Source organism: Bombina bombina, chromosome 2, assembly GCF_027579735.1.
Source record: "Bombina bombina isolate aBomBom1 chromosome 2, aBomBom1.pri, whole genome shotgun sequence".
NCBI lineage: Eukaryota > Metazoa > Chordata > Amphibia > Anura > Bombinatoridae > Bombina > Bombina bombina.
The window spans coordinates 15,408,880-15,424,492 of NC_069500.1; the positions used below are offsets into that span (position 1 = coordinate 15,408,880).

Below are 15,613 nucleotides of genomic sequence, written 5' to 3' on the forward strand. Positions count from 1 at the left end.
TTTATTTTATCCCTCCCTCTCTAGTGACTGTTCTGTGGACTTCCACATCTTGGGAATTTCTATCCCATATGTTACTAGCTCATGGACTCTTGCCAATTACATGAAAGAAAACATAATTTATGTAAGAACTTACCTTATAAATTAATTTCTTTCATATTGGCAAGAGTCCATGAGACCCACCCTTTTTATGGTGGTTATGATTTTTTGTAGAAAAGTGCAATTATATTTCCAGTTCCTCTTTTTGTATGCTTTTTTACTCCTTATTTTATCACCTCACTTCTTGGTTATTCGTTAAACTGAGTTGTGGGTGTGGTGGGAGGTGTATTTATAGGCATTTGAGGTTTGGGAAACTTTGCCCCCTCCTGGTAGAAATGTATATCCCATACGTCACTAGCTCATGGACTCTTGCTAATATGAAAGAAATTAATTTATGTGTGTAGATGTGTATACATATATACTGTATGTGTGTATATGTGTGTATGTGAATCACTTGTGTGTGTAGATGTGTATACATATATACTGTATGTGTATGTATATATTTATGTGTGTGTACTTTTGTGTGTATATATATATATGTGTATGAGAATCACTTGTGTGTGTAGATGTGTATACGTATATACTGTGTGTGTGTGTATATATTTATGTCTGTATTTTTTGTGTGTATATATATATATATATATATATATATATATATACACTTTGTGCAGAATTATTAGGCAAATGAGTATTTTGACCACATCATCCTCTTTATGCATGTTGTCTTACTCCAAGCTGTATAGGCTCGAAAGCCTACTACCAATTAAGCATATTAGGTGATGTGCATCTCTGTAATGAAAAGGGGTGTGGTCTAATGACATCAACACCCTATATCAGGTGTGCATAATTATTAGGCAACTTCCTTTCCTTTGGCAAAAAGGGTCAAAAGAAGGACTTGACAGGCTCAGAAAAGTCAAAAATAGTGAGATATCTTGTAAAGGGATGCAGCACTCTTAAAATTGCAAAGCTTCTGAAGCGTGATCATTGAACAATCAAGCGTTTCATTCAAAATAGTCAACAGGGTCGCAAGAAGCGTGTGGAAAAACCAAGGCGCAAAATAACTGCCCATGAACTGAGAAAAGTCAAGCGTGCAGCTGCCAAGATGCCACTTGCCACCAGTTTGGCCATATTTCAGAGCTGCAACATCACTGGAGTGCCCAAAAGCACAAGGTGTGCAATACTCAGAGACATGGCCAAGGTAAGAAAGGCTGAAAGACGACCACCACTGAACAAGACACACAAGCTGAAACGTCAAGACTGAGCCAAGAAATATCTCAAGACTGATTTTTCTAAGGTTTTATGGACTGATGAAATGAGGGTGAGTCTTGATGGGCCAGATGGATGGGCCCGTGGCTGGATTGGTAAAGGGCAGAGAGCTCCAGTCCGACTCAGACGCCAGCAAGGTGGAGGTGGAGTACTGGTTTGGGCTGGTATCATCAAAGATGAGCTTGTGGGGCCTTTTCGGGTTGAGGATGGAGTCAAGCTCAACTCCCAGTCCTACTGCCAGTTTCTGGAAGACACCTTCTTCAAGCAGTGGTACAGGAAGAAGTCTGCATCCTTCAATAAAAACATGATTTTCATGCAGGACAATGCTCCATCACACGCGTCCAAGTACTCCACAGCGTGGCTGGCAAGAAAGGGTATAAAAGAAGAAAATCTAATGACATGGCCTCCTTGTTCACCTGATCTGAACCCCCATTAAGAACCTGTGGTCCATCATCAAATGTGAGATTTACAAGGAGGGAAAACAGTACACCTCTCTGAACAGTGTCTGGGAGGCTGTGGTTGCTGCTGCACGCAATGTTGATGGTGAACAGATCAAAACACTGACAGAATCCATGGATGGCAGGCTTTTGAGTGTCCTTGCAAAGGAAGGTGGCTATATTGGTCACTGATTTGTTTTTGTTTTGTTTTTGAATGTCAGAAATGTATATTTGAGAATGTTGAGATGTTATATTGGTTTCACTGGTAAAAATAAATAATTGAAATGGGTATATATTTGTTTTTTGTTAAGTTCCCTAATAATTATGCACAGTAATAGTCACCTGCACACACAGATATCCCCCTAAAATAGCTATAACTAAAAACAAACTAAAAACTACTTCCAAAACTATTCAGCTTTGATATTGAGTTTTTTGGGTTCATTGAGAACATGGTTGTTGTTCAATAATAAAATTAATCCTCAAAAATACAACTTGCCTAATAATTCTGCACTCCCTGTATATATATGTGTATGAGAATCACTTGTGTGTGTAGATGTATATACATATATACTGTATGTGTGTGTGTATGAGAATCGCTTGTGAGTGTAGATGTGTATACATATATACTGTATGTGTGTGTATATATATTTATGTGTGTAGATGTGTATACATATATACTGTATGTGTGTGTGTATATATTTATGTGTGTAGATGTGTATACATATATACTGTATGTGTGTGTGTGTATATATTTATGTGTGTAGATGTGTATACATATATACTGTATGTGTGTGTGTATATATTTATGTGTGTAGATGTGTATACATATATACTGTATGTGTTTGTGTGTATATATATATATGTGTGTATGAGAATCACTTGTGTGTAGATGTGTATACATATATACTGTATGTGTGTGTGTATATATTTATGTGTGTAGATGTGTATACATATATACTGTATGTGTGTGTGTATATATTTATGTGTGTAGATGTGTATACATATATACTGTATGTGTGTGTATATATTTATGTGTGTAGATGTGTATACATATATACTGTATGTGTGTGTGTGTATATATTTATGTGTGTAGATGTGTATACATATATACTGTATGTGTGTAGATGTGTATACATATATACTGTATGTGTGTGTATATATTTATGTGTGTAGATGTGTATACATATATACTGTATGTGTGTGTGTATATATATATGTGTGAATGAGAATCACTTGTGTGTAGATGTGTATACATATATACTGTATGTGTGTGTGTATATATTTATGTGTGTAGATGTGTATACGTAACATATATACTGTATGTGTGTGTGTATATATTTATGTGTGTAGATGTGTATACATATATACTGTATGTGTGTGTGTGTATATATTTATGTGTGTAGATGTGTATACATATATACTGTATGTGTGTGTGTATATATTTATGTGTGTAGATGTGTATACATATATACTGTATGTGTGTGTGTGTGTATATATATATATGTGTGTATGAGAATCACTTGTGTGTAGATGTGTATACATATATACTGTATGTGTGTGTGTATATATTTATGTGTGTAGATGTGTATACATATATACTGTATGTGTGTGTATATATATTTATGTGTGTAGATGTGTATACATATATACTGTATGTGTTTGTGTATATATTTATGTGTGTAGATGTGTATACATATATACTGTATGTGTGTGTGTATATATTTATGTGTGTAGATGTGTATACATATATACTGTATGTGTGTGTATATATATTTATGTGTGTAGATGTGTATACATATATACTGTATGTGTGTGTGTATATATTTATGTGTGTAGATGTGTATACATATATACTGTATGTGTGTGTATATATATTTATGTGTGTAGATGTGTATACATATATACTGTATGTGTGTGTGTATATATTTATGTGTGTAGATGTGTATACATATATACTGTATGTGTTTGTGTATATATTTATGTGTGTAGATGTGTATACATATATACTGTATGTGTGTGTGTATATATTTATGTGTGTAGATGTGTATACATATATACTGTATGTGTGTGTGTATATATTTATGTGTGTAGATGTGTATACATATATACTGTATGTGTGTGTATATATTTATGTGTGTTTATGTTTATATATGTGTTTGTTATGTATTTAGATCTAAGTTAGCTGTTGGAGTTCTGTAACAAATACTTACATACTTTATCCTAAGCATTTCCGGTGCTCTAGTAAAATTATATTTAATAATACTGACAATATCTAGAGAAGCAAACAGTTTCGCGTTTTCTCACCAGACTATTATTCTTATTCTTTAAATAAAATGAGATAAAGTCACAGTTCCTATTTCCTTGTTTTCTTCATTAGCAGATGGGACAACACAGAAGCCAACAGAGAAAAAAAGTGTCAACTTGTATTATGCGGTAAACAATTTATTTAAAGCTTTAAAGGGACAGTCTACTTGATTCTTTATTGTTTAAAAAGATTGACAACGCTTTTTCTACCAATGCTCCAGCTTTGCACAAGCAACATTGTTATATTAATAAACTTTATAACATCTAAACCTCTTTTTGTTTGTAAGCCTCTGCAGCCTGCCTCTTATCTCATTCATTTGTTTAGTTGTTCACAGCCAGACAGTGCGAGTTCATGTGTGCCTTATAGATAACATTGTGCTCACTCCTGTGGAGTTAAAGGGACACTGAACACAATTTTTTTCTATTGTGATTCAGATAGAGCATGCAATTTTAAGCAACTTTCTAATTTACTCCTATTATTAAATTCTTTTCATTCTCTTGATATCTTTATTTGAATTGCAAAAATGTAAGTTTAGATGCCGGCCCATTTTTGGTGAACATACTGTGTTGTTCTTGCTGATTGGTGGGTAAATTCACCCACCAATAAACAAGTGCTTTCCATGGTTCTGAACCAAAAAAATAGCTTAGATGCCTTCTTTTTCAAATAAAGAAAGCAAGAGAATAAATAAAAATTGATAATAGGAGTAAATTAGAAAGTTGTTTAAAATTGCATGTGCTATCTGAATCACAAAAGAAAAAAATTGGGTTCAGTGTCCCTTTAATTAAAAGGAAATTCCAGCCAAAATTTAAATGCACATAGATGAATTACATCTTTGAATAGAAACATATGTACAATATAAATGTATTGGCAGAAATGCTTCTTGTAAAAGTTATCACTGTTTTAGTGATGTGAAGCATAGCTAGATATTCTCAGTGCACCAGCATTTTAAATAATGCAGCTGCTCAGATCATCACTGGGGCTTGTATCATGTCAGCAATTAACAAATGGAGTCATTACCAGATGGTACAAGCACCTTAGGCTCTCTAAGCAAATTCTGTGTTTAAAATGCTCGTGCACGGTGCATACTTAAATACACTTTTGAAACAGCTGTAGCTTTTATTAGAAGCATTTTTGCTAATGCAGGTATATTACAAAAATGCTTCTGTTCAATACTGAACCATGTGGTTTCTAATTTGGGCTGGAATATCCCTTTAAGAGTCAGCACTGATTGGCTAAAAGGTAAGTCTGTAAAAAGCACTGAGGCAAGAGGCAGTCTGCAGAGGCTTAGACATAAGGTAATCTCAGAGGTTAAAAAAAGTATATTAATATAACAAAGTTGGTTATGCAAAACCTGTGGAATGGGTTATACAGGGATTATCTATATTTTTAAAAAATAACACATTTTCAAGAAGACTGTCCCTTTAAACTGCTCTTACCATGGGGGTATAAGCTTCATTTATGTATATATGGTTATATAGGGTTGTATATGGTTATATATGGTTATATATGGTTATATATGGTTATATATATATATATATAGGGTTATATAGGGTTATATATGGTTATATAGGGTTGTATATGGTTATATATGGTTATATAGGGTTATATATATATATATATATGGTTATATAGGGTTATATAGGGTTATATATGGTTATATAGGGTTTTATATATATATATATGGTTATATAGGGTTATATAGGGTTATATATGGTTATATAGGGTTATATATATATATATATATATATATATATGGTTATATAGGGTTATATATGGTTATATAGGGTTATATATATATATATATATATAGTTATATAGGGTTATATATGGTTATATAGGGTTATATATGGTTATATATGGTATTTTTAAAAATACAATTTTCCAAGAAGACCCAAACAGTGTCCTGAAAACTGAATAAAAAAGTAAAAAATACAGTTCAGATCAGCGTTTAAACTTCTACACAAAAAAAATGCAATAATTTATATGTTTATTTATGATTCCAAATAAGAGTTTGCAGCTTTAAAGGGACAGTAAACAACAAAAATTGTATTGTTTAAAAAGATAGATAATCCCTTTATTACTCATTCCCCAGATTTGCATAACCAACACAGTTATAGAAATACACTTTTTACCTGTGTGATTACCCTGTATCTAAGCCTCTGCAGACTGCTCCTTATCTCAGTTATATTAATATACTTTTTACCTCTGTGATTACCTTGTATCTAAGCCTCTGCAGACTGCTCCTTATCTCAGTTACATTAATATACTTTTTACCCCTGTGATTACCCTGTATCTAACCCTCTGCAGACTGCCCCTTATCTCAGTTATATTAATATACTTTTTACCTCTGTGATTACCTTGTATCTAAGCCTCTGCAGACTGCTCCTTATCTCAGTTATATTAATATACTTTTTACCTCTGTGATTACCTTGCATCTAAGCCTCTGCAGACTGCTCCTTATCTCAGTTACATTAATATACTTTTTACCCCTGTGATTACCCTGTATCTAACCCTCTGCAGACTGCCCCTTATCTCAGTTATATTAATATACTTTTTATCTCTGTGATTACCTTGCATCTAAGCCTCTGCAGACTGCTCCTTATCTCAGTTATATTAATATACTTTTTACCTCTGTGATTACCTTGTATCTAAGCCTCTGCAGACTGCTCCTTATCTCATTTATATTAATATTCTTTTTACCTCTGTGATTACTCTGTATCTAAGCCTCTGCAGACTGCTCCTTATCTCATTTATATTAATATATTTTTACCTCTGTTATTACCTTGTATCTAAGCCTCTGCAGACTGCTCCTTATCTCAGTTATATTAATACACTTTTTACCTCTGTGATTACCTTGTATCTAAGCCTCTGCAGACTGCCCCTTCTTTCAGTTATATTAATACACTTTTTACCTCTGTGATTACCTTATATCTAAGCCTCTGCAGACTGCCCCTTCTCTCAGTTATATTAATATACTTTTTACCTCTGTGATTACCTTGTATCTAAGCCTCTGCAGACTGCTCCTTATCTCAGTTATATTAATAAACTTTTTACCTCGGTGATTACCCTGTATCTAAGCCTCTGTAGAATGCTCCTTATCTCAGTTATATTAATACGCTTTTTACCTCTGTGATTACCTTGTATCTAAGCTTCTGCAGACTGCTCCTTATCTCAGTTATATTAATATACTTTTTACCTCTGTGATTACCTTGTATCTAAGCCTCTACAGACTGCTCCTTTTCTCAGTTATATTAAAATACTTTTACCTCTGTGATTACTGTGTATCTAAGCCTCTGCAGACTGCCCCTTATCTCAGTTATATTAATATACTTTTTACCTCTGTGATTACCCTGTATCTAAGCCTCTGCAGACTGCTCCTTATCTCAGTTTTATTAATATACGTTTTACCTCTGTGATTACCCTGTATCTAAGCCTCTGCAGACTGCTCCTTATCTCAGTTATATTAATATACTTTTACCTCTGTGATTACCTTGTATCTAAGCCTCTGCAGACTGCTCCTTATCTCAGTTATATTAATATACTTTTTACCTCTGTGATTACCGTGTAGCTAAGCCTCTGCAGATTGCTCCTTATCTCAGTTATATTAATATACTTTTTACCTCTGTGATTACCTTGTATCTAAGTCTCTGCAGACTGCCCCTTATCTCAGTTATATTAATACACTTTTTACCTCTGTGATTACCCTGTATCTAAGCATCTGCAGACTGCTCCTTATCTCAGTTATATTAATACGCTTTTTACCTCTGTGATTACCTTGTATCTAAGCTTCTGCAGACTGCTCCTTATCTCAGTTATATTAATATACTTTTTACCTCTGTGATTACCGTGTATCTAAGCCTCTACAGACTGCTCCTTATCGCAGTTATATTAATATACATTTTACCTCTGTAATTACTGTGTATCTAAGCCTCTGCAGACTGCCCCTTATCTCAGTTATATTAATATACTTTTTACCTCTGTGATTACCTTGTATCTAAGCCTCTGCAGACTGCCCCTTATCTCAGTTATATTAATATACTTTTTACCTCTGTGATTACCCTGTATCTAAGCCTCTGCAGACTGCTCCTTATTTCAGTTATATTAATATACGTTTTACCTCTGTGATTACCCTGTGTCTAAGCCTCTGCAGACTGCTCCTTATCTCAGTTATATTAATATACTTTTTACCTCTGTGATACCCTGTATCTAAGCCTCTGCAGACTGCTCTTTATCTCAGTTATATTAATATACTTTTTACCTATGTGATTATCTTGTATCTAAGCCTCTGCAGACTGCCCCTTATCTCAGTTATATTAATATATTTTTTACCTCTGTGATTACCTTGTAACTAAGCCTCTGCATATTGCTCCTTATCTCAGTTATATTAATATATTTTTACCACTGTGATTACCTTATATCTAAGCCTCTGCAGACTGCTCCTTATCTCAGTTATATTAATATATTTTTACCTCTGTGATTACCTTGTATCTTAGTCTCTGCAGACTGCCCCTTATGTCAGTTATATTAATATATTTTTTACCTCTGTGATTACCTTGTATCTAAGCTCCTGCAGACTGCTCCTTATCTCAGTTATATTAATATACTTTTTACCTCTGTGATTACCTTGTATCTAAGCATCTGCAGACTGCCCCTTATCTCAGTTATATTAATATAAGTTTTACCTCTGTGATTACCTTGTATCTAAGCCTCTGCAGACTGCCCCTTATCTCATTTATATTAATATACTTTTTACCTCTATGATTACCTTGTATCTAACCCTCTGCAGACTGTTCCTTATCTCAGTTATATTAATATACTTTTTACCTCTGTGATTACCCAGTATCTAAGCCTCTGCAGACTGCTCCTTATCTCAGTTATATTAATATACTTTTTACCTCTGTGATTACTGTGTATCTAAGCCTCTGCAGACTGCCCCTTATCTCAGTTATATTAATATACTTTTTACCTCTGTGATTACCTTGTATCTAAGCCTCTGCAGACTGCTCCTTATCTCAGTAATATTAATATTCTTTTTACCTCTGTGATTACCCTGTATCTAACCCTCTGCAGACTGCACCTTATCTCAGTTATATTAATATACATTTTACCTCTGTGATTACCCTGTATCTAAGTCCCTGCAGACTGCCCCTTATCTCAGTTATATTAATATACTTTTTACCTCTGTGATTACCCTGTATCTAAGCCTCTGCAGACTGCCCCTTATCTCAGTTATATAAATATACTTTTAACCTCTGTGATTACTTTGTATCTAAGCCTCTGCAGACTGCTCCTTATCTCAGTTATATTAATACACTTTTTACCTCGGTGATTACCCTGTATCTAAGCCTCTGCAGATTGCTCCTTATCTCAGTTATATTAATATACTTTTTACTTCTGTGATTACCTTGTAACTAAGCCTCTGCAGATTGCTCCTTATCTCAGTTATATTAATATATTTTTACCACTGTGATTACCTTGTATATAAGCCTCTGCAGACTGCTCCTTATCTCAGTTATATTAATATATTTTTACCTCTGTGATTACCTTGTATCTAAGCCTCTGCAGACTGCTCCTTATCTCAGTTATATTAATATACTTTTTACCTCTGTGATTACCGTGTAGCTAAGCCTCTGCAGATTGCTCCTTATCTCAGTTATATTAATATACTTTTTACCTCTGTGATTACCTTGTATCTAAGTCTCTGCAGACTGCCCCTTATCTCAGTTATATTAATACACTTTTTAGCTCTGTGGTTACCCTGTATCTAAGCATCTGCAGACTGCTCCTTATCTCAGTTATATTAGTACGCTTTTTATCTCTGTGATTACCTTGTATCTAAGCTTCTGCAGACTGCTCCTTATCTCAGTTATATTAATATACTTTTTACCTCTGTGATTACCCTGTATCTAAGCATCTGCAGACTGCTCCTTATCTCAGTTATATTAATACGCTTTTTACCTCTGTGATTACCTTGTATCTAAGCTTCTACAGACTGCTCCTTATCTCAGTTATATTAATATACTTTTTACCTCTGTGATTACCGTGTATCTAAGCCTCTACAGACTGCTCCTTATCGCAGTTATATTAATATACTTTTTACCTCTGTAATTACTGTGTATCTAAGCCTCGGCAGACTGCCCCTTATCTCAGTTATATTAATATACTTTTTACCTCTGTGATTACCTTGTATCTAAGTCTCTGCAGACTGCCCCTTATCTCAGTTATATTAATATACTTTTTACCTCTGTGATTACCCTGTATCTAAGCCTCTGCAGACTGCTCCTTATCTCAGTTATATTAATATACGTTTTACCTCTGTGATTACCCTGTGTCTAAGCCTCTGCAGACTGCTCCTTATCTCAGTTATATTAATATACTTTTTACCTCTGTGATACCCTGTATCTAAGCCTCTGCAGACTGCTCTTTATCTCAGTTATATTAATATACTTTTTACCTATGTGATTATCTTGTATCTAAGCCTCTGCAGACTGCCCCTTATCTCATTTATAATAATATACTTTTTACCTCTATGATTACCTTGTATCTAACCCTCTGCAGACTGTTCCTTATCTCAGTTATATTAATATACTTTTTACCTCTGTGATTACCCAGTATCTAAGCCTCTGCAGACTGCTCCTTATCTCAGTTATATTAATATACTTTTTACCTCTGTGATTACTGTGTATCTAAGCCTCTGCAGACTGCCCCTTATCTCAGTTATATTAATATACTTTTTACCTCTGTGATTACCTTGTATCTAAGCCTCTGCAGACTGCTCCTTATCTCAGTTATATTAATATTCTTTTTACCTCTGTGATTACCCTGTATCTAACCCTCTGCAGACTGCACCTTATCTCAGTTATATTAATATACATTTTACCTCTGTGATTACCCTGTATCTAAGTCCCTGCAGACTGCCCCTTATCTCAGTTATATTAATATACTTTTTACCTCTGTGATTACCCTGTATCTAAGCCTCTGCAGACTGCCCCTTATCTCAGTTATATAAATATACTTTTAACCTCTGTGATTACTTTGTATCTAAGCCTCTGCAGACTGCTCCTTATCTCAGTTATATTAATACACTTTTTACCTCGGTGATTACCCTGTATCTAAGCCTCTGCAGATTGCTCCTTATCTCAGTTATATTAATATACTTTTTACTTCTGTGATTACCTTGTAACTAAGCCTCTGCAGATTGCTCCTTATCTCAGTTATATTAATATATTTTTACCACTGTGATTACCTTGTATCTAAGCCTCTGCAGACTGCTCCTTATCTCAGTTATATTAATATATTTTTACCTCTGTGATTACCTTGTATCTAAGCCTCTGCAGACTGCTCCTTATCTCAGTTATATTAATATACTTTTTACCTCTGTGATTACCGTGTAGCTAAGCCTCTGCAGATTGCTCCTTATCTCAGTTATATTAATATACTTTTTACCTCTGTGATTACCTTGTATCTAAGTCTCTGCAGACTGCCCCTTATCTCAGTTATATTAATACACTTTTTACCTCTGTGATTACCCTGTATCTAAGCATCTGCAGACTGCTCCTTATCTCAGTTATATTAATATACTTTTTACCTCTGTGATTACCTTGTATCTAAGCCTCTGCAGACTGCCCCTTATCTCAGTTATATTAATACACTTTTTAGCTCTGTGGTTACCCTGTATCTAAGCATCTGCAGACTGCTCCTTATCTCAGTTATATTAATATACTTTTTACCTCTGTGATTACCCTGTATCTAAGCATCTGCAGACTGCTCCTTATCTCAGTTATATTAATACGCTTTTTACCTCTGTGATTACCTTGTATCTAAGCTTCTGCAGACTGCTCCTTATCTCAGTTATATTAATATACTTTTTACCTCTGTGATTACCCTGTATCTCACCCTCTGCAAACTGCCCCTTATCTCATTTATATTAATACACTTTTTACCTCTGTGATTACCTTGTATCTATGCCTCTACAGACTGCTCCTTATCGCAGTTTTATTAATATACTTTTTACCTCTGTAATTACTGTGTATCTAAGCCTCGGCAGACTGCCCCTTATCTCAGTTATATTAATATACTTTTTACCTCTGTGATTACCTTGTATCTAAGTCTCTGCAGACTGCCCCTTATCTCAGTTATATTAATATACTTTTTACCTCTGTGATTACCCTGTATCTAAGCCTCTGCAGACTGCTCCTTATCTCAGTTATATTAATATACGTTTTACCTCTGTGATTACCCTGTGTCTAAGCCTCTGCACACTGCTCCTTATCTCAGTTATATTAATATACTTTTTACCTCTGTGATACCCTGTATCTAAGCCTCTGCAGACTGTTCTTTATCTCAGTTATATTAATATACTTTTTACCTATGTGATTATCTTGTATCTAAGCCTCTGCAGACTGCCCCTTATCTCAGTTATATTAATATATTTTTTACCTCTGTGATTACCTTGTAACTAAGCCTCTGCATATTGCTCCTTATCTCAGTTATATTAATATATTTTTACCACTGTGATTACCTTATATCTAAGCCTCTGCAGACTGCTCCTTATCTCAGTTATATTAATATATTTTTACCTCTGTGATTACCTTGTATCTTAGTCTCTGCAGACTGCTCCTTATCTCAGTTATATTAATATACTTTTTACCTCTGTGATTACCTTGTATCTAAGCTCCTGCAGACTGCTCCTTATCTCAGTTATATTAATATACTTTTTACCTCTGTGATTACCTTGTATCTAAGCATCTGCAGACTGCCCCTTATCTCAGTTATATTAATATACGTTTTACCTCTGTGATTACCTTGTATCTAAGCCTCTGCAGACTGCCCCTTATCTCATTTATATTAATATACTTTTTACCTCTATGATTACCTTGTATCTAACCCTCTGCAGACTGTTCATTATCTCAGTTATATTAATATACTTTTTACCTCTGTGATTACCCAGTATCTAAGCCTCTGCAGACTGCTCCTTATCTCAGTTATATTAATATACTTTTTACCTCTGTGATTACTGTGTATCTAAGCCTCTGCAGACTGCCCCTTATCTCAGTTATATTAATATACTTTTTACCTCTGTGATTACCTTGTATCTAAGCCTCTGCAGACTGCTCCTTATCTCAGTTATATTAATATTCTTTTTACCTCTGTGATTACCCTGTATCTAACCCTCTGCAGACTGCACCTTATCTCAGTTATATTAATATACATTTTACCTCTGTGATTACCCTGTATCTAAGTCCCTGCAGACTGACCCTTATCTCAGTTATATTAATATACTTTTTACCTCTGTGATTACCCTGTATCTAAGCCTCTGCAGACTGCCCCTTATCTCAGTTATATAAATATACTTTTAACCTCTGTGATTACTTTGTATCTAAGCCTCTGCAGACTGCTCCTTATCTCAGTTATATTAATACACTTTTTACCTCGGTCATTACCCTGTATCTAAGCCTCTGCAGATTGCTCCTTATCTCAGTTATATTAATATACTTTTTACTTCTGTGATTACCTTGTAACTAAGCCTCTGCAGATTGCTCCTTATCTCAGTTATATTAATATATTTTTACCACTGTGATTACCTTGTATCTAAGCCTCTGCAGACTGCTCCTTATCTCAGTTATATTAATATATTTTTACCTCTGTGATTACCTTGTATCTAAGCCTCTGCAGACTGCTCCTTATCTCAGTTATATTAATATACTTTTTACCTCTGTGATTACCGTGTAGCTAAGCCTCTGCAGATTGCTCCTTATCTCAGTTATATTAATATACTTTTTACCTCTGTGATTACCTTGTATCTAAGTCTCTGCAGACTGCCCCTTATCTCAGTTATATTAATACACTTTTTAGCTCTGTGGTTACCCTGTATCTAAGCATCTGCAGACTGCTCCTTATCTCAGTTATATTAATACGCTTTTTATCTCTGTGATTACCTTGTATCTAAGCTTCTGCAGACTGCCCCTTATCTCAGTTATATTAATATACTTTTTACCTCTGTGATTACCCTGTATCTAAGCCTCTGCAGACTGCTCCTTATCTCAATTATATTAATATACGTTTTACCTCTGTGATTACCCTGTGTCTAAGCCTCTGCAGACTGCTCCTTATCTCAGTTATATTAATATACTTTTTACCTCTGTGATACCCTGTATCTAAGCCTCTGCAGACTGCTCTTTATCTCAGTTATATTAATATACTTTTTACCTATGTGATTATCTTGTATCTAAGCCTCTGCAGACTGCCCCTTATCTCAGTTATATTAATATATTTTTTACCTCTGTGATTACCTTGTAACTAAGCCTCTGCAGATTGCTCCTTATCTCAGTTATATTAATATATTTTTACCACTGTGATTACCTTATATCTAAGCCTCTGCAGACTGCTCCTTATCTCAGTTATATTAATATATTTTTACCTCTGTGATTACCTTGTATCTAAGTCTCTGCAGACTGCCCCTTATCTCAGTTATATTAATATATTTTTACCACTGTGATTACCTTGTATCTAAGCCTCTGCATATTGCTCCTTATCTCAGTTATATTAATATACGTTTTACCTCTGTGATTACCTTGTATCTAAGCATCTGCAGACTGCCCCTTATCTCAGTTATATTAATATACGTTTTACCTCTGTGATTACCTTGTATCTAAGCCTCTGCAGACTGCCCCTTATCTCATTTATATTAATATACTTTTTACCTCTATGATTACCTTGTATCTAACCCTCTGCAGACTGTTCCTTATCTCAGTTATATTAATATACTTTTTACCTCTGTGATTACCCTTTATCTAAGCCTCTGCAGACTGCTCCTTATCTCAGTTATATTAATATACTTTTTACCTCTGTGATTACTGTGTATCTAAGCCTCTGCAGACTGCCCCTTATCTCAGTTATATTAATATACTTTTAACCTCTGTGATTACTTTGTATCTAAGCCTCTGCAGACTGCAATGTATCTCAGTTATATTAATACACTTTTTACCTCGGTGATTACCCTGTATCTAAGCCTCTGCAGATTGCTCCTTATCTCAGTTATATTAATATACTTTTTACTTCTGTGATTGCCTTGTAACTAAGCCTCTGCAGATTGCTCCTTATCTCGGTTATATTAATATATTTTTACCACTGTGATTACCTTGTATCTAAGCCTCTACAGACTGCTCCTTATCTCAGTTATATTAATATATTTTTACCTCTGTGAATTCCTTGTATCTAAGTCTCTGCAGACTGCCCCCTTATGTCAGTTATACTAATATATTTTTTACCTCTGTGATTACCTTGTATCTAAGCTCATGCAGACTGCTCCTTATCTCAGTTATATTAATATACTTTTTACCTCTGTGATTACCTTGTATCTAAGCCTCTGCAGACTGCCCCTTATCTCAGTTATATTAATATACGTTTTACCTCTGTGATTACCTTGTATCTAAGCCTCTGCAGACTGTCTCTTATCTCATTTATATTAGTATACTTTTTACCTCTGTGATAACATTGTATCTAAGCCTCTGCAGACTGCTCTTTATCTCAGTTATATTAATATACTTATTACCTCTATGATTACCTT

At 34.4% G+C, this 15,613-nt stretch overlaps 1 protein-coding gene across 1 annotated transcript in view; it reads left to right on the forward strand.

The window, feature by feature from the left end:
* Nucleotides 1-15,613, forward strand: part of LOC128647638 (uncharacterized) — a 205,253-nt gene that overhangs the window by 172,716 nt on the left and 16,924 nt on the right. Inside the window, exon 6 of the mRNA XM_053700391.1 lies at nucleotides 4,117-4,172. Coding sequence (XP_053556366.1) covers nucleotides 4,117-4,172 — 56 coding nt within the window. The remainder of the gene's footprint in view (nucleotides 1-4,116; nucleotides 4,173-15,613) is intronic.